At 43.0% G+C, this 21,010-nt stretch overlaps 1 protein-coding gene across 1 annotated transcript in view; it reads left to right on the forward strand.

The window, feature by feature from the left end:
* The window catches only part of rabggtb (Rab geranylgeranyltransferase subunit beta), a 51,065-nt gene extending 41,969 nt beyond the window's left edge, over window positions 1-9,096 (forward strand). Inside the window, exon 9 of the mRNA XM_087990351.1 lies at window positions 5,096-9,096. Coding sequence (XP_087846477.1) covers window positions 5,096-5,236 — 141 coding nt within the window. The 3' untranslated portion in view covers window positions 5,237-9,096. The remainder of the gene's footprint in view (window positions 1-5,095) is intronic.
* Window positions 9,097-21,010: the final 11,914 nt, after the last annotated feature.

Genomic DNA, 21,010 nt, shown 5'->3' on the forward strand with positions numbered 1-21,010 from the left:
ATGAAAACAACCTCAAGTCCCTCAGCCTTTCCTCATAAGACTTTCCCTCCATACCAGGCAACATCCTAGTAAATTGCCTCTGAACCCTTTCCAAAGCTTCCACATCATTCCTATAATGCGGTGACCAGATCTGCATGCAATACCCCAAGTGCAGCCACACCAGCATTTTGTACAGCTGCAGCATGATCTTGTGGTTCTGAAACTCAATCTCTCTACTGATAAAAGCTCACACATCGTATGCCTTCTTCATAACCTTATCAACCTGGATGGCAGCTTTGAGGGATCGATGTACATAAACACAGAGATCTCTCTGCTGATCAACACTACCAAGAATCTTACCATTCGCCCAGTACTCAGCATTCCTGTTATTCTTTCCAAAGTGAATCATCTCATACTTTTCTGCATTAAACTCTTCTTGCAGTTAGCCAATTTCTGATCCAAACCGCTAAATCACCCTCAGTCCCATGCCTTGGTATTTTCTGTAATAGCCTACCATGGGGAATCTTATCAAGCGTCTTACTGAAATCCATGTACACCACCTCAACTGCTTTACCCTCATCCACATGTTTGGTCACCTTCTCAAAGAACTCAGTAAGGTTTGTGAGGCACTACCTACCCTTCAAAAACAGTGTTGTCTATCTCTAATCAATTTATTCCTCTCTAAATGATTATAAATCCCATCTCTTATAACCTTTTCCAACAGTTTATCCACAACCAAAGTAAGGCTCACTGGTCTATAATTTCCAGGGTTGTTTCTACTCCCCTTTTGAACAAGGGAACAACATTTGGTATCCTCCAGTCTTCTGGCACTATTCCTGTAGACAATGATGACATAAAGACACGGTGGCCCAGTGGTTAGCACTGCTGCCTCACAGTGCCAGAGACCCGGGTTCAGTTCCCGCCTCAGGCGACTGACTGTGTGGAGTTTGCACGTTCTCCCCGTGTCTGCGTGGGTTTCCTCCGGGTGCTCTGGTTTCCTCCCACAGTCCAAAGATGTGCAGGTCAGGTGAATTGGCCATAGTAAATTGCCCATAGTGTTAGGTAAGGGGTAAATGTAGGGGTATGGGTGGGTTGCGCTTCGGTGGGTCGGTGTGGACTTGTTGGGCCGAAGGGCCTGTTTCCACACTGTAATCTAATCTAAAAAAAAATCTAATCTGTAATCTAATCTAATCAAAGATCAAAGCCAAAGGTTCTGCAAACTCTGCCCTGGTTTCTCAGAGAATCCTGGGATAAATTTCATCTGGCCCAGGGGATTTATCTATTTTCACCATTTCCAGAATTGCTAACACCACCTCCTTGTGAACCTCAATCCCATCTAGTCTAGTAGCCTGTTTCAACATATTATCCTGGACACCATTGTCTTTTTCCAGTGTGAATACGGATGAAAAATATTCTTTAGTGCTTCCCCTATCTCTTCTGACTCCACGCACAACTTCCCACTACTGTCCTTGGCTGGCCCTAATCTTACTCTAGTCATTCTTTTATCTCTTATATAACCTATGGAAAGCTTCAGCGTTTTCCCTGATCCAATTTGCCAGCAATGTCTCATGTCCCCTCCTCACTCATCTTAGCGCTCTGTATAGGTCTTTCCTGGCTACCTTGTAACTCGCAATCGTCCTAACTGAGCCTTCACATCTCATCCTAACATAAGCTTTCTTCTTCCTCTTGACAAGTGATTCAACGTCCTTAGTAAACCATGGCTCCTGCGTTAGACCACTTCACCCTACGTGACAGGTACATACTTATCAAGGACACACAGAATGTTTCTTGTGCCCATCCCCTGCAGTTTCCTTCCCCATCCTATACATCCTAAATCTTGCCTTTCCCCCAACTGTAGCTCTTGCCCTCTGGTGTAAACATATCCCTTTCCATCGCAAAAGTAAACATAACTGAATTGTGGTCACTATCACCAAAGTGCTCACCACCTCCAAATCTAATACCTGGCCGGGTTCATTATCCAGTACCAAATCTAATGTGGCCTTGCCCCTTGTTTGCTTGTCTACATACTGTGTCAGAAAACTGCAGGTTGAATCCGTGGTTCAGAAAGCAAATGTAATGTTGTCATTTATCTCAAGAGACTTGGAATGTAAAAGCAGCGACATGCTATTAAGACTTTATAAAGCTCTGGTTAGGCCCCATTTGGAATACCATGTCCAATTTTGGGTCCCACACCTCAGGAAGGACATACTGGCACTGGAGTAAGTCCAGAGGAGATTCACTCGGATGATCCCTAGAATGGCAGGCCTAACATATGATGAATGACTGAGGATCCTGGAATTGTATTCATTAAGAGTTTAGAAGGTTGAGGGGAGATCTAATAGAAACTTAGAACTTAGAACATAGAACAATACAGCACAGAACAGGCCCTTTGGCCCACGATGTTGTGCCGAACATTTGTCCTAGCTTAAGCACCTATCCATGTACCTATCCAATTGCCGCTTAAAGGTCACCAATGACCTTATAAGATAATGCATGGCTTAGAAAGAATGGATGCTGGGAATTTGTTTCCGTCAGGCAGTGATACTAGCACCTGTGGGCACAGCCTTAGAATTAGAGGGGATCAATTTAGAATAGAAATGAGGAGACATTTCTTAAGCCAGAGAGTGGTGGGCCTGTGGAATTCATTGCCATGGAGCACAGTGGAGGCTGGGACATTAAATGTCTTCAAGGCAGAGATTGATAAATTCTTAATCTCACAAGGAATTAAGGGGTGAGTGCAGGTAAGTGGCGCTGAAATGCCTATCAGCCATGATCGAATGGCAGAGTGGACTCGATGTGCTGAATGGCCTTACTTCCACCCCTATGTCTTATGATCTTAAAAACCTCCACGCATTGGACAAAAACTGACCCATCGAAAGTACTTGAACTATAGTATTCCCAGTCAATATTTGGAAAGTTAAAGCCCCCCATAACAACTACCCTGTCACTCTTGCTCCTATCGAGAATCATCTTCACTATCCTTTCCTCTACATCCCTGGAACTATTCGGAGGCCTATAGAAAATTCCCAACAGGGTAACCTCTCCTTTCCTGTTTCCAATCTCAGCCCATACTACCTCAGTTGCTGAATCCTCACGCGTCCTTTCTGCAGACGTAATACTGTCCTTGACTAACAATGCCACACCCCCTCCTCTTTTACCAGCTTCTCTGCTGTTACAGAAACATCAAATCTTGGAACCTGCAACGACCATTCCTATCTCTGCCCTGCCCTACCCATGTCTCTGAAATGGCCACAACATCGAAATCTCAGGTACCAACCCATGCTGCAAGTTCACCTGATTCCGGATGCTCCTAGAACATAGAACAATACAGCACAGAACAGGCCCTTCGGCCCACGATGTTGTGCCAAAACAGACACACTTCAAACCAACTTCTTACTTGCTGGTCCCTCTTGCGACTCTGAAACTCTATTTCGGACCTCCCTACTCTCAACCTCCTCTATACTTCAATTCTGGTTCCCATCCCCCAGCTGAATTAGTTTAAACCCTCCTGAAGAACATTAGCAAATTCTCCCCCCCCCCCTCCAGAATATTGGTACCCCTCTGGTTCAGGTGAAGACCATCTTGTTTATAGAGGTCCCACCTACTCCAAAAAGAGCCCCAATTATCTAGGAATCCAAAAACCATCCTCCTGCACCGTCCCTGTAGCCAAGTGTTCAAGTCCTCTCCCTCCCTATTCCTCGCTTCACTAGCACGTAGCATGGACAATAAACCAGAGATGATAACTCTATTTGTCCTAGCTCTAAGATTCCACTCTAGCTCCCTGAATTTCTGCCTTAAATCCCCAGCCCTCTTACTCCTTATGTCGTTGGTGCCGGTGTGGACCACGACTTGGGGCTGCTCCCCCTCTAGGATCCTGAAGACATGATTCATGAACCCTGGCACCTGGGACCAACTGTGAGTTGCTCTCGTTCCTACAGAACCTCCTGTCTGTCCCCCTAATTATGAAGACCCAATGACTAATGGTCTGCTGCTCTTCCCCCTTATTCTGAAAACAAGTGACAAACACTGGTTAACATTGTACACTAGAATCTGGAGTTAGAACTATAGTCTCTTAATTCCAAACACAGACACTTATTCACAGCACAAAAGAAATTGATCTCAGCTGAGATGATATTTTTAAAGAAAGGAACAAAAGAGCAAAACACTCTGTTTGGCCTAGAGCTTAACAACAAAGGAAAGGATTTAAGGACTTTTCTCAGTTCAGCTGATTTCTTATTGACAAAATTGAATTTAAATCAAGCTAGATCTGAGTCTTGGGAAGTGGTCACAGTTCAGCTTTTCAGGGGTACAAGGTAGTCAGAAATACTCTTATTTGAAAACTGTATTAGGTTCGCAGAAATCTCTGTTGCAAAGAGGCAAAATTGGAGCTCCGAAAGTTTTTTTCCTGATTGCCTGACTACTAAAGTCTGTGAAAGTAGAAAACTAAGTCCAGAAAAGACTGCTAGGCAACTACCAATATAGAGCTGAAAAGTGTCATGCTGGAAAAGTGCAGCAGATCAGGCAGCATCCAAGGAGCAGGAGAATCGGCATTTCAAGCATAAGCCCTTCTTCAGGAACTAGCTGAACGTCCTGAAGAAGGGCTTATGCCCGAAACGTCGATTCTCCTGCTCCTTGGATGCTGCCTGACCTGCTGTGCTTTTCCAGCAACACATTTTTCAGCTCTGATCTTCAGCATCTGCAGTCCTCACTATCTCCTAACTACCAATATAGAGGCCTCCACATCTTTTCCAACCCAGGTTTTCCAGCAGATCAGGACCATAAATCCCATTTCTTAGCCCCTCCACCCTAAACTACTTGTTTTTTTTCTCCAAAGTCACTTTCTGGAGCAGCAGATTGGTTACAGCATATACTGAGTTGTTGAATTTATTTCCAAGAAACACTTTTCATTCGGAAATGTCAAACAATTTCATACGTACCAGTTTCTCATCAATCCACAAATATAAGTATTTATTTCCGACACAACTGGTCAATGACTCTGTGCAGGTGAGTTTTGTTACATGTAAGGTGAGCCTTACATGTAAGGCTAATTATTGGACAGTTTCGTTATAAACCAGGTTTCTTTGATCACCATTATCGTTTATTTTTATGTTGCTAGGTTGATCCCTTCCACACTTTGTTTGGAGTGGCCGGCCTGTCCCTGATGGGAGATCAGCGGATAAAGCCAGTTAACCCAGTGTTTTGCATGCCAGAGGATACCCTACGGAAAATTGGCCTCCAGCCTGAACTACTGCACTAAAGGGATTTGAAGGATGACTTCTTGGTGCTGTTTGAATGCTGTTGTGGACAGATCAAAGTTTAACAAAGGGTACTTCAACACCCACCATTTCACTTGGGGTTTGGCAATAATTTGTAGGTTTTATCTGATACATGGAATTGGTTTGTTAACGCTATGGTTTCCACAGCATACCATTGCTACAAGGGATTGAGAGGTGTAATACTGCACTTCATTTGTCACACACCATCAGTCATGGCAGCCAACTTCATTCCAGCTGGTCTTATTATAATATAGTTGCTGGCTGACTTACACGAACATCCTTTATAAATTGTTTTGTGTGATATATATTTATATATCTCATGTACACAAATATTATTTATATGTACTTAAATTTTAACCGTTAATGATCTATGGAGGGGGGCTGGTGTTTGGACAATGTTGCATTTGGGTTGAGATTCAGAAATGAGTAAATTGCTGTTAAATTTCACAGGGCTCCTAATGTAAAAGAAAGCTGCTAAATTCAAGATTGTGAAACTAAATTGCAGGTTTTTTTCAAGTACATTCTATATTTGCTTTCCATGTAAATTTTAATAATAGGTTTTAATTTGTCAGATATCAGTCAAGCCTAGCTGTTGAACTCAGGTGGTCTTTCAAGCTCCCCAAGAACATCTGCAGATGAATGGGTGAGGGAATGTTTTATCAGTTTTAGAAAAAGTCTTTAAAAATTAGTGAATCAGTGTGAAGAGTTGAAATACTTCTTTTCTGATTGTATGCAGGAGGTAAACTTTACTCTGAAATTCTGTCTAAATGCTAACATAGAAAAATAGGAACAGGCACAGGTCCCTACAGTCCCGAGAGCCTGTTCCGCCAGTCACAATCATGGCTGATCATCTACCTCAATGCCATATTCATGTGCTATGCCCAAATCCCGTGGTATCATGAGTAATGAAAACTTTACCAGTTTTTGTCTTGAGCATACATAATGATTGAGCTTTCACAGCGCTCTGGAGTAGAGAATTCCAAGGATTTTCAGCAAAGAAATTCCTCCACATCTCAGTCTAAAATAGATAACTTTTTTTGAGAGCCTGTGCGCCCTGGTTCTTGAAGCTCTCCGCCAGCCAGTGCAGAAACATCCTTCCTGCATTTACCCCTTAAGAATTACATTGTTTTTGATGATATCACACTTATTCTTCTACACTCCAGAGAGTTTAGGCCCAATCTCCTCAGTCTCTCTCAACTGGACAGTTCCACCATCTTTGGATTCATTCTAGGGAACCTCCACTATTCTTCCTCTATGGCAAGTAAATCCATCCTTAGGTATGGGAACCAGAACTACACAAAATACTCCAAATACAGTCTCGCCAACATTGTGTACGCTTGAAGAAAGACATCTTTACTTCTGTCTTCAAATTGTCTTGCAATATTGTCCAATGCGCCATTTGCCTTCATAAATACTTGCTATGCCTGCATATTAGATTTCATAATTTATGTACAAGGACATCCAGGTCCCTTTGAACATCAACAGTTTCCAATCTCTCAACATTTAAAAAGTACTCTGCATATCCATTCCTCCTCCTGAAGTGAATAACCCATCACTGTTCTTTACTGTATTCCACCTGCTGTGTGTTGCCCACTCAGCCTGTCTAAATGCCTTAAGGTCTCTTTGCATTATCGTTGCAATACATTTTCGTCACCAGTTTTGTATCATCTCCAGACTTGGAAATATTACGCTTACTCCCAATATCCATTGTGAATAGCTGAGTGCCCAAGCTCCGATCCTTGTGATACTGCACTTGTTACAGCCTGCCAACCAGAGAATGAACCATTTATTCCTAATGTTTTCTCCTCATGAAGTAACCTCAACCCATTCAGTATAATACAGCCTGTCCATGCCTGTACATTACCTCCAGTCCATGCCTGTACATTACCTCCAATCCATGCCAGTATGTTACTCCCTATCCCATGTGCTCTATTGCCCTCCTTTGTGGAACATTATCAGAGGTCTTCAGTCATTCCAAATATGTCACATCCACAAGTGAATTTCCCCTAATGTACTCTGTTAGCAGCAATACAATGAAAATTGGTAGAAGGTACACCTTATTTCAGCAACACACAAACAAAATATTGCAGATGCTGGAATTCTGAAATAAAACCAGTAAATGTTGAAAATGCTTAGGTCTGGCAGCATCCATGCAGAGAGAAACCCAGTTAATGTTTCATGTCAATATTCAAGCTTTAATAATTTTGGATAGTATAGTTAAATTTATACTTCCCAGAGATCATCTATATCTTTGTAATTAAAGCTGGTCTATTGAGGTACCATAACTGTGTTTATAGTGTAGCCGCCTATGAAATTCTTTTTGTTGTTCTGCTCTTGGGTTTAATGTTTTAGGGAAGCAAATGTGGCAGCAGGTAGAGTTTAAATGTAGCAGCTTAAATGATTTAATTGAAAGGGCAATAAATGAATCAAAGAGCTATAGAACATCAAACTGGAAGCAAAATAGGAAAAGATTGAAGTGTGCTGTGGGCAAGAACTGTGAATGTCATTTAAAGAACTGAAGTAAAATCTAAAGCAGCAGAGATAACTAATTTAGATGTAATATTAGTGTTGAGGGAAGAGACAAGGTTCTGCGGTTCACTGTTTTTTCTGGCCTGGGAAGAGAAGATTTCTGATTACACGGCCTTGAAACGAATTAAATGATAATAATCTTCCCCCATAAATGTTTACAATTATTTCTTTAGAAGTAAGAACTCCTCACTTAAAGTTGTGATTGTGTTGTTGAAAAAATCATGACTTCAAAGGAAATGTTTAAGTGAAGCATCGGTTCCCATAGGAAACAATATTACAACTGGAATTAGGTCCTGTACGTGGAGTTTAAATTGCTGAATGCCTGTATTGGTAAATAAATAACCATTAAAATACATTTTTCCAATATTAAAATAAAATGTTGTATACAACTCAGTACTTAGAGAGTCTCCTGTTGTCGATCCTCCAAGTGTGCAGCCCAGGGCATTGCTGCATGGGGTCTGTGCCCTGGGAGAGGGCCTATGTTCACTGGGCTCTGGGCCACATGCCACTATCGCTTATTCCTGGACACGTCAGGCCACTGTCTGGTGTCATTCTTTTGGGTGCTGCTGTACTCCTTATAGGACGTCACTGTCTCTGAGGTTCACTTGGGCTGCCAGCCAATGGGGCTATGCTTCCTGGCTAACTGTGAGGCACTCCACCCTGCGCTGGCCAGAGGGGTATTGGTTGTGGCAGGGGCTTGTTGGTTCCACTCCACTGCACTTTCTGGGTGTTGTCCAGTGCTGTGAGGCTTCTGTGGTGGATTGCTGCTTTCAAACGCTGGAGCAGCAAGAGGATGATGGGATTTTATGCCAATCAGATCAGGTATTATCCAGTTTAATCAACATTAAGTTGAATATTGCAACACTCAACAAAATATTTCAGGCTTCATTTGTGAAATGACATTAAATTGAAAATGCTGCACAAGCCTTTTTTAATCAGAGTCCCTGTGATTCTTGAAGTCCACATTTCCTTTGCAGCTTTGAATCACTCGAAAGATGCTGCTCTCCTGTCCAATCTTCTGGGGAAAAAAAAAATTAATTTAAATAATCGCGGTAATGGAAGAGCATATGGGATTGTGCAGCGAATTAGTGATCACATTAGACTGAAAAAGTAAGCATCTACCTTCAGTAACTATTGTAAATTGTCCTTTTGTGGCCAACGTAACCCAACTTTAGTTCAACATATTTATTTCAAAGTAAAAAATGTATTTGTCATTATTTAGCTGAATACATTGAGAATTTGACTCTAGCAAATGTCTCATCAAAATGTTATGCTAATTTTACCCCTGTTTAAATAAAATATAACTGTTGTATTTGTGTGTATCCTGTGTTCTGTTGAAGTCCTTTCAAGTAAAATTAAACAGTCTTTCAGAGCCAGGGAGAAAAGTAAACTCTGTCACACTCACTAGTGTGTGCTCTCATCTCTCTCTCCCGCTCTTGCTAGCATGTCCTCATTTTCATTGCTTTTATTCTTGATGGGAAAAAGTGAGGACTGCAGATGCTGGAGACCAGAGTTGAAAAGTATGGTGCTGGAAAGACACAGCAGGCCAGGCAGCATCCGAGGAGCAGGAGAATCGGCATTTCGGGCATAAGCCCTTCTTCAGGAATCAGATTTGGTCTGTGCTTTCTATCAAACCTTGATCTGAAAATCAGACAAATTGGGTAATTTTATGTTCCTATTTTGAAATCTTTAACTTTTTTTGACAACTCCAAAAATAATGGTAGTGCAGTTTTTCAATAAGTCAGAGACTTCCTCAAAATCTTTTTCATTTCTAACTTTTTGCCATGTTGATGCAAGTTCACAGACCTGAAAGCATTAAGCTTTTCTTTGACACACTGAACAGTCAACAGTCTGAGGGTGAATGCTGATGACCAGCAATATACTGTAAATACTGTGGTAACAACAGCAGATCAGAGGTAGAGAATCCTGCGGCACGTAACTCACCTCCATATTCTCAATAGCCTGTCCACCATTTGCAATGTCCCAGTCAGAAGTGTGATGGATTATTTTCTATTTGTCTGAATGAGTGCTGTTCCAACAAAACTCAAGAATTGAACACCATCCAATTGATTGGCAAGTTATCCACCAACAATGCAGCAGGGGGTTAGAGGTGGGGGGGAGGGAGAAGGGGCGAGGGAGTGGGAGCAGCGGCCGAGTTGAGGTGAACCCGGGAGACTACAGCTAAGGTAAGAGTTTTTTTCAAAATTACTTACCTGTAGCGGGCATCGGTGTTTTGTTTTCTCTCTCCTTCACAGAAAGAGCGGGAGCAGCAGAGGAAGTGACGGCAAGCAGAGGGGCAGCCGAGACCCGGAAGCAGTTAGTGTAAGCTTAGCTGGGTTAGTTTTTCCCCCTTTAAAAGCGTGAAGGAGAACAAACAGAGTTGTTGTCTCTGGTTTGTTACCCGTGCCACGTGATAGAGATTCGAGGAATAGGGAGAGAGAACAATTAAATGCGTGGCTTCAGGGATGGTGCAGGAGGGAGGGGTTCCAGTTTTTGGATAACTGGGGTTCTTTCTGGGGACGGTGGGACCTCTATAAACAGGATGGTCTACACCTGAACCTGAGGGGAACCAGTATCCTTGGGGGGAGGTTTGCTAGTGCTCTTGGGGGGGGTTTAAACTAACTCGGCAGGGGCATGGGAACCCAGATTGTAGCTTCAGGGTGCAGGGCCTGGAGTGTAGGGAGGTGAGGAACATGGCATCAATTTCCAATGAGGGTGCCTGTAAACAGGGAAGTGGCTTGAAGTGTGTATACTTCAATGCAAGAAGTATACGAAATAAGGTAGGTGAACTTGCAGCGTTGGTTGGTACCTGGGACTTCGATGTTGTGGCTATTACGGAGACATGGCTAGAACAGGGACAGGATTGGCTGTTGCAGGTTCCGGGATTTAAATGTTTTAGTAGGTTTAGAGGTGGGGGTAAAAGAGGGGGAGGTGTGGCATTGCTTGTCAAAGATAGTATTACAGCGGTGGAAAGGACGATGGATGAGGACTTGCCATCTGAGGTAGTTTGGGCTGAGGTTAGGAATAGGAAAGGCGAGGTCACCCTGTTAGGAGTCTTTTACAGGCCTCCTAATAGTCCTAGAACCATTGAAGAAAGGATTGGGAAGGTGATTCAGGAGATGAGTGACAGTAATAGGGTGGTTGTTATGGGGGACTTTAACTTTCCTGATATTGATTGGGAAAGCTATAGCTCAAGTTCGTTAGATGGGTCAGTGTTTGTTCAATGTGTGCAGGAGAGTTTCCTGACACAATATGTAGACAGGCCAACAAGAGGTGAGGCCATACTGGATTTGGTTCTGGGTAACGAACCAGGCCAGGTGTTAGAATTAGAGGTAGGTGAGCACTTTGGGGATAGTGACCATAATTCGGTGATTTTTACACTCGTGATGGAGAGGGATAAGTGTGTACTACAGGGCAAGAATTATAGCTGGGGTAAGGGAAATTATGATGCGGTGAGGCATGACTTAGGATGTGTGGCTTGGAAAAGTAGACTCCAAGGCAAGAGTGTAAATGATATGTGGAACTTGTTCAAGGGGCAACTATTGAGTGTCCTTGATAATTATGTACCGGTCAGGCAGGTAGGAAAGGGTCGTGCGAGGGAGCCGTGGTTTAATAAGGAATTGGAATCCCTTGTTAAATGGAAGAGGGCGGCCTATCTCAAGATGAGACGTGAAGGTTCAATTGGGGCGATTGAGAGTTATAGGGTAGCCAGGAAGGACCTGAAGAGAGAGCTAAAAGCAGCAAGGAGGGGACATGAAAGGTCCTTAGTAGATAGGATTAGGGAAAACCCTAAGGCTTTCTATAGGTATGTTAGGAATAAAAGAATGACTAGGGTAGGAATAGGTCCAGTCAAGGATAGTAGGGGGAAGTTGCGTGTGGAGGCGGAAGAGATTGGGGAGACACTGAATGAATACTTTTCTTCAGTATTCACTCAGGAACAGGGCATTGTTGTCGATGAGAATACTGAGGCACAAATAAGTAGAATGGATGGCTTTGAGGTATGTAGAGAAGAGGTGTTGGAAATCCTGGAAAAGGTGAAAATAGATAAGTCCCCTGGGCCTGATGGCATTTATCCTAGGATTCTCTGGGAAGCAAGGGAGGAGATTGCAGAGCCATTGGCCTTGATTTTTATGTCCTCTTTGTCTACAGGAGTAGTCCCAGAAGACTGGAGGATAGCAAATGTGGTTCCCTTGTTCAAAAAGGGGAGTAGGGATAGCCCTAGTAACTATAGGCCGGTGAGTCTCACTTCTGTTGTGGGCAAAGTCTTAGAGAGAATTGTAAGGGATAGGATTTATGCACATCTAGATAGGAATAATGTGATCAAGGATAGTCAGCATGGTTTTGTGAAGGGCAAGTCGTGCCTCACAAACCTTATTGAATTCTTTGAAAAGGTGACGAAGGAGGTTGATGAGGGGAAAGCGGTAGATGTGGTATATATGGATTTTAGTAAGGCGTTTGATAAGGTTCCCCATGGTAGGCTACTGCAGAAAATACGGAGATATGGCATTGAGGGTGAGTTGGAGGTTTGGATTAGGAATTGGCTGGATGGAAGAAGACAGAGGGTAGTAGTTGATGGCAAAGTTTCTTCATGGAGTGCCGTCACTAGCGGTGTTCCGCAAGGATCTGTTTTGGGACCATTGCTGTTTGTCATTTTTATAAATGACCTGGAAGAGGGGTTAGAAGGTTGGGTGAGCAAGTTTGCGGATGACACGAAAGTCGGAGGAGTTGTTGACAGTGAGGAAGCATGTGGCAGGTTACAGCAGGATATAGAGAAGCTGCAGAGCTGGGCAGAAAGGTGGCAGATGGAATTCAATGTAGCTAAGTGCGAGGTGATTCACTTTGGGAAGAATAACAAAAAGATGGGGTACTGGGCTAATGGTCGGATACTTGGTAGTGTGGATGAGCAGAGGGATCTTGGTGTCCATGTACACAGATCTCTGAAAGTTGCCACCCAGGTAAATAGTGCGGTGAGGAAGGCATATGGCGTACTGGCTTTTATTGGTAGAGGAATTGAGTTCCGGAGTCCTGAGGTCATGATGCAGTTGTATAAGACTCTGGTACGGCCGCATCTGGAATATTGTGTGCAGTTTTGGTCGCCATACTATAGGAAGGATGTGGAGGCATTGGAACGGGTGCAGAGGAGGTTTACCAGGATGTTGCCTGGTATGGAAGGAAAATCGTATGAGGAAAGACTGAGGCACTTGGGGCTGTTTTCACTAGAGAAAAGAAGGTTTAGGGGTGACTTGATTGAGGTGTACAAGATGATTAGGGGGTTAGATAGGGTCGACAGTATGAACCTTTTCCCGCGTATTGAGTCGGGTATTACAAGGGGGCATAGCTTTAAATTAAGGGGGAGTAGATATAGGACTGATGTTAGGGGTAGGTTCTTCACTCAGCGAGTTGTTAGTTCATGGAATGCCCTGCCAGTAACAGTGGTGGACTCTCCCTCTTTATGGGCATTTAAGAGGGCATTGGATAGGTATATGGAGGATAGTGGGTTAGTGTAGTTTAGGTGGGCTTGGATCGGCGCAACATCGAGGGCCCAAGGGCCTGTACTGCGCTGTATTCTTCTATGTTCTATGTTCTATGTTCAGTATGCATGACCTGTAAGACAACTACAGAAAATTTGCAGCCCAGAAGGAAGACATTCAGCCCATCATGTCTGCACAAGCTGAATAAACTAGTCAGATGGATTTCAGAAACTAGTCAAGACTTCACTGACATTTGGCCCTCGATGTTGCGCCGACCTGTGAAACCAATCTGAAGCTTATCTAACCTACACTATTCCATTTTCATCCATATGTTTATCCAATGACCATTTAAATGCCATTAAAGTTGGTGAGTCTACTACTGTTGCAGGCAAGGTGTTCCACGCCCCTACTACTCTGAGTAAAGAAACTACCTCTGACATCTGTCCAATATCTCTCACCCCTCAATTTAAAGCTATGTCCCCTTATGCTAGCCATCGCCATCTGAGGAAAAAGGCTGTCACTGTCCACCCTTTCTAACCCTCTGATTATCTTATATGTCTCAATTAAGTCACCTCTCAACCACTTACTCTCTAACAAAAACGGCCTCAAGTCCCTCAGACCTTCCCTCCGTACTAGGCAACATGCTAGTGAATCTCCTCTGAACCCTTTCCAAAGCTTCCACATCCTATAATGTGGTGACCAGAACTGTACGCAATACTCCAAGTTTTGTACAGCTGCAACATGATATAATGGCTCTGAAATCCAAGCTCAGCTCTGCAGCTTATCTAGGTCACTGTAACCTGCAACATCCTTCAGCACTATCCACATCTCCACCAACCTTAGTGTCATCTGCAAATTTACTAACCCATCCTTCTACACCCTCATCTAGGTCATTTATAAAAATGACAAACAGCAGTGGCCCCAAAACAGATCTCTATGGTACACCATAGTAACTGAACTCCAGGATGAACATTTCCCCTCAACTACCACCCTCTGTCTTCTTTCAGCTAACCAATTTCTGATCCACACCACTAAATCACCCTGAATCCCATGTATTTTGTGCAATAGCCTACCGTGGGGAACATTATCAAAAGCCTTACTGAAATCCATAAACACCACATCAACTGCTTTACCTTCATGCACCTGTTTGGTTTCAAAGAACTCAATAAAGTTTGTGAGGCACAACCTACCCTTCTCAAAACCGTGTTGACTATCCCGAATCAACTTATTCCTTTCTAGATGATTATAAATCCTATCTTTTATAACTTTTACTAGCACTTTACCCACAACCGAAGTAAGGCTTATTGGTCTATAATCACCTGGGTTGTCTCTACTCCCCTTCTTGAACAAGGGATCAACATTTGCTATCCTTCAGTCTTTTGGCACAATTCCTGTAGACAATGACAACATAAATATCAATGCCAAAGGCTCTGCAATCTATATTTAGTGCCACCCCTATCTCTTCGGACTCCACACACAACTTCCCACTACTGTCCTTGATTGGCCCTAATCTTACTTTAGTCATTCTGTTATTCCTGACATACCTGCAGAAAGCTTTAAGGTTTTCCTTGATCCTATCTGCCAACAACTTCTCATGTTCCCTCCTTGCTGTTCTTAGCTCTCTGTTTAGGTCTTTCCTGGCTAACTTGTAACGCCATTTCCAGGAAGCTCCAATTTGAAACACCCATCATCTTGTTAAGATGGTGCCACTGAAAGCATAAAGTTTTCCCTCTGAGTTCTGCAAAGTAGATGCTTGAGAGAAAGTGTTGGTGCATATTTTAACAGTTGTGGTGCTGTGATAGCTGTCCACCTCAAAACAAGAATGTTGTGGGCTCAAGTCCCATGTCAGAATTGAGTATGCAATATAAGAAGGTTGACTTTATTTTTCGTGTGTTATTAAAATGTTGCTACACTGTTGCACTGTTCCACTGTTGGTGGAACAACTAAAACTGGGGATGCTGAAGAGGTTAGAATTGGAGGAAAGTAGTCGTACAGTCATAGAGTCATAGAGATATACAGCATGGAAACAGACCCTTCAGTCCAACCCCTCCATGCCGACCAGATATCCCAACCTAAACTAGGCCCATTTGCCAATACTTGGCCCATATCCCTCTGAACCCTTCCCATTCATATACCCATCCAGGATGTATTTTAAATGTTGTGATTGTACCAACCTCCACCACTTTCTCTGGTAGCTCATTCCATACACACACCACCCTCTGTGTGAAAAGGTTGCCCCTTGGGTCACTTTTATATCTTTCCCCACTCACCCTAAACCTATCCCCTCTAGTTCTGAACTCCTCCACCCCAGGGAAAAGACTTTGTTTATTCACCCTGTCCATGCCCATCATGATTTTATAAACCTCTGTAAGGTCACCCCTCAGCCTCCGATGCTCCAGGGAAAACAGCACCAGCCTATTCAGCCTCTCCCTATAGCTCAAATCGTTCAACCCTGACAACATCCTTTTCTGAACCCTTTCAAGTTTCACAACATCCTTCCAATAGGAAGGAGACCAGAATTACACGCAATATTCCAAAAGTGGCCTAACCAAAGTTCTGTACAGCTGCAACATGACCTCCCAACTCCTGTGCTCAATACTCTGACCAATAAAGGAAAGCATACCAAACGCCTTCTTCACTATCCTATCTACCTGCAACTCTACTTTCAAGGAGCTATGAACCTGCACTCCAAGGTCTCTTTGTTCAGTAACACTCCCTAGAATCTTACCATTAAGTATATACGTTCCCAAAATGCAGCACCTCGAATTTATCTAAATTAAACTCTATCTGCCACTCCTCAGCCCATTGGCCCATCTGATCAAGATCCCGTTGTAATCTGAGGCAACCTTCTTCACTGTCCACTACACCTCCAATTTTGCTGTCATCTGCAAACTGACTAACTATACCTCCTATGTTCATATCCAAATCATTTATATAAATGACAAAAAGTAGTGGACCCAGCACTGATCCTTGTGGCACTCCACTGGTCACAGGCTTCTAGTCTGAAAACCAATCCTCCACCTGTTCTGTATCCAAATGGCTAGTTCTCTCTGTATTCCATGAGATCTGGCTGAGCCAGCATTTATTTCCCGTACCTAGTTGCCACTAACAAGGTGGTGGTGAGCTGACTTGAACCACTGCAGTCCACCTGCTGTGCATTGACCCAAAGTGCCCTTGGATAGGGAATTCCAAACTTTTGACCCAATGACAGTGATGGAACATTAAATTCCAAGTTAGGATGGTGAGTGGCTTGGAGAGCAACTTCAGGGTGGTGGTGTTCCCACATATCTGCTGCCCTTGTCCTTCTTGATAGAAGTGAGTTTGGGTGCTGTCTGAGGATCTTTGGTGAATTTCTTCAGTGCATCTTGTAGATAGTACACACTGCTGTGGCTGAACATTGGTGATGGAGGGAATGGACGTTCGTGGATGTTGTGCCAATCAAGTGGGGGCTGCTTTGTCCTGGATGGTGTCAAGCTTGAGTGTTCTTGGAGCTGCACCCATCCAGGAAAGTGAGGAGTATTCCATCACACTCCTGACTTGTGCTTGTGGAAGGCTGACAGGTTTGGGGAGTCAGGAGGTGAGTTACTTGCTGCAGTGTTCCTAACCTCTAATCTGCTCTTGTTGCCAGTTTCTGTGGTGAATCCAGTTGAGTTTCTGGTCAATGATGTTGATATAAGAGGATTCAGTGATGCTAACAGCAGTTAATCTCAAAGGGCAATGGTTAGATTGTCTCTTATTGGTGATGATCATACCCTGGCATTTGTGTGGCATGAGTGTTACTTGCCACTTGTCAGCCCAAGCCTGGATATTGTTCAGATCTTGTAGCATTTGAACATGGATTGCTTCAGTAACCGAAGAGATTTTTGAACCGTTCTCCCCAGAATGTGAGAACTGAGTTTCTGGATCACTAGTTCAGGAATGTTATCATTACGTAATCACCTTCCCTTAAAGTGTTGGTGAAGTTTTGTGGGATGTCCCAAGCTTTGTCTTTTGGGTTTTTTATAATGTTTGAATCAATATATTAATTATTTATCATGCTGCTGGCTTTTATTTGAAAAGTAACTCAGACAAATTTATAAACACATCTAAAGCTTCTGAACACAATTCCAACATCAGATTTTTCTATTTGAATAAGTAAACTAAGCTACTTTTCAATTTAGGCTGTGTTGAATTTTGTTTTTATTTAATAGATAGTTTATTTGAAACATTTACAATATTTCATTGCTTCCATTAGTGTAAATAAGACATTGAGACTTTAGCACACAGCACACAAATTGAATTTTCTGTTAATCCTTATAAAGTGGAATCCGTTTCATACGCCATTTAAATATCATTCTCTGACCTTTATCTTCCCCACAGCACTGAATTCTTCATTTGCTGTGGTGACATTTCAGTAAGGGACTGAAACCTTTTATCTTTCTCTGCTCTGTGGAACTTTGAGAATTGATGTATAAAATTAAAAATCAGAATTTATTTTTAATTCCCTGTCTCAATGCTCAGTGTTTGGGAGTGGACTTGAGGGAAAGAGTGAATTACAAGCTTGCTTGTAGCCAGCACTTTAACATGGACCTTTTGTAAATTAGGATTTGTATTTCTAAAATTCCTCTGACCAGCCACCTCCATACACACGTCCCTGAAATAAAGTCATAGCATCACAGAGCATGGAAGCAGATCCTTTGGTTGTTTCAGTACCATTGAGGAATTGACATAAGAACTTTGAAGTTTCTGAAATTAGAGTTTCAGGTGTGATCCTGAGGTAACTTTAATCATTTGGCAACTAACTTTCTTCTTCAGTTAATTGCTGGATGGATGTTGTAGGAAGAAAGATCGAGCAGAACAGAATTAGATTCCCTACTGTTTAGGCAGCAAGCTGTTGAAATACTTAGAGTTCTGAGAGGACTCAATGGGATGGATGCCGAGAGACTGTTTCCCCTGTGTAGGGAATCTTGAACACTTGGGATATAGTCTCAGGAAACAAGGAGTCTGCCGTTTTAGGATTGAAATGAGGGAAGATTCTTTTATTCAGAGTGCTGAGTATTTTCGTCATTCTCTCCCCTGGAGTTTAGAAAAAAATGAGGGGATCAATATAAACCTGTAACATTCTAACAGGACGAGACAGGGTAAAGACGGGAAGGATGTCCCTTGGACGAGGGGAGTACAGAACCTGGGCAGGCCATTTAAGTCTGAGATGAGGAGAAATGTCTTCACCTAGAGAGCAGGGAGCCTGTGGAATTCTCAACTACAGAAAGTGGTTGAGGCCAAAACATTGCATGTTTTCAAGATGGGGTTAGATAAATTCTTAAGGCTAAAGGGATCGAAAGGAGAAAGGAGGAAGTGGGAATAGGGGACTGAGTTGGATGATCAGCTATGATCATATTGAGTGCAGGCATGAAGGGGCAAATGGCCTACTCCTCATATTTTCTATGAAGACCTGAGAACGCTCTGCCATTGAGTATGTTTTATTGCTTGCTGGGAGAACTATAGGATGTGGAGGAGGATGAGGGAGTTGATTTGAGATAGTTCATTACATAGAACATAGAACAGTACAGCACAGAACAGGCCCTTCAGCCCACAATGTTGTGCCGACCATTGATCCTCATGTATGCACCCTCAAATTTCTGTGACCATATACATATCCAGCAGTGTATTAAATGTCCCCAATGACCTTGCTTCCACAACTGCTGCTGGCAAGGCATTCCATGCTCTCACAACTCTCTGTGTAAAGAACCCGCCTCTGACATGCCCTCGATATTTTCCTCCAACCAGCTTAAACCTATGACCCCTCGTGTTAGTCATTTCTGCCCTGGGAAATAGTCTCTGGCTATCGACTCTATCTATGCCTCTCATTATCTTGTATACCGCAATTAGGTGCCCTCTTCTCCTTCTTTTCTCCAATGAAAAAAGTCAGAGCTCAGTCAACCTTTCTTCATAAGATAAGCCCTCCAGCCCAGGTAGCATCCTGGTAAACTTCCTCTGAACCTCTCCAAAGCATCCACATCTTTCCTATAATAGGGCGACCAGAACTGGACGCAGTATTCAAAGTGCGGTCTAACCAAAGTTTTATAGAGCTGCAACAAGATCTCACGACTCTTAAACACAATCCCCCTGTTACTGAAAGCCAAAACACCATATGCTTTCTTAACAACCCTGTCCACTTGAGTGGCCATTTTAAGGGATCTATGTACCTGCACACCAAGATCCCTCTGTTCCTCCACACTGCCAAGAATCCTATCCTTAATCCTGCACTCAGCTTTCAAATTCGACCTTCCAAAATGCATCACCTCACATTTATCAAGGTTGAACTCCATCTGCCACCTCTCTGCCCATCTCTGCATCCTGTCAATGTCCCGCTGCAGCCTACAACAGCCCTCTATACTGTAAATGACACCTCCAACCTTTGTGTCATCTGCAAACTTGCTGACCCATCCTTCAATCCCCTCATCCAAGTCATTAATAAAAATTACAAACAGAAGAGGCCCAAGGACAGAGCCCTGTGGAACACCACTCACCACTGACTTCCAGGCAGAATATTTTCCTTCTACTACCACTCGCTGTCTTCTGTTGGCCAGCCAATTCTGTATCCAGACAGCTAAGTTCTCTTGTATCCCATTCCTCCTGACCTTCTGAATGAGCCTACCATGGGGAACTTTATCAAATGCCTTGCTGAAGTCCATATACACCATATCCACAGCTCAACCCTCATCAACTTTTCTAGTCACATCCTCAAAGAACTCGATAAGGTTTGTGAGGCATGATCTGCCCCTCACAAAGCCATGTTGACTGCATTTAATCAAGCCATGCTCTTCCTATCCCTCAGAATCCTTTCTAACACCTTGCAGACGACAGACGTGAGACTTACTGGTCTGTAATTGCCAGGGATTTCCCTATTTTCTTTTTTGAAGAGAGGAATTACATTTACCTCTCTCCAGTCCTCAGGCACGACTCCAGTGGAGAGCGAGGATGAAAAGATCTTCGCAAGTGGCGAAGCAATTGCATTTCTCGTTTCCCAAAGCAGCCGAGGACAAATCTGGTCTGGGCTTGGCAACTTGTCAATCTTAATGTTTGACAAAATCTTCAGCACATCAGCTTCCTCTATCTCTAACCATTCCAGCATGCTCACCTGCTCTTCAAAGGTTTCATTCACTACAAAGTTTGTTTCTTTCATAAAGGCAGAATCAAAAAATTCATTTAGGGCTTCCCCTACCTCCTCAGACTCCACACACAAGTTCCCTATGCTATCCCTGATCGACCTTACTCTTTCTTTGACCATTCTCTTATTCCTCAAATAAGTGTAAAATGCCTTTGTGTTCTCCCTAATCCGTTCTGCCAAGCCTTTCTCGTGCCCCTTCCTGGCTCTCCTCAGACCATTTTTGAGCGCCTTCCTCGCCTGCCTGTAATCCTCTAGAGCTGAGCTTGACCCTAGCTTCCTCCACCTTATGTAAGCTACCTTCTTCCTTTTGACGAGAAGCTCCACCGCTCTCGTCATCCAAGGTTCCTTTATTTTACCCCTTCTTGCCTGTCTCAGAGGGACATATTTATTCATCACTCGCAACAACTGTTCCTTAAACAGTCTCCACATGTCTATAGTAAACAGTCTTCACTTGTTAAAGTGCACTTGAGAATGTAACTTTTAAAAAAAGATTTTGCGATTTACTTATGAATGAACTGAAACCAACATGATAATTTTATAAGATGAGAGACTAAACAAGCAATCCAGGTCTTTTTCAATATATAATTTCAGTTACATCACACTAA

Source organism: Chiloscyllium plagiosum, unplaced genomic scaffold (genome assembly GCF_037043375.1).
Source record: "Chiloscyllium plagiosum isolate Xiang-an unplaced genomic scaffold, Cpla_swu_hap1 HiC_scaffold_9, whole genome shotgun sequence".
Classification (NCBI taxonomy): Eukaryota; Metazoa; Chordata; class Chondrichthyes; order Orectolobiformes; family Hemiscylliidae; genus Chiloscyllium; species Chiloscyllium plagiosum.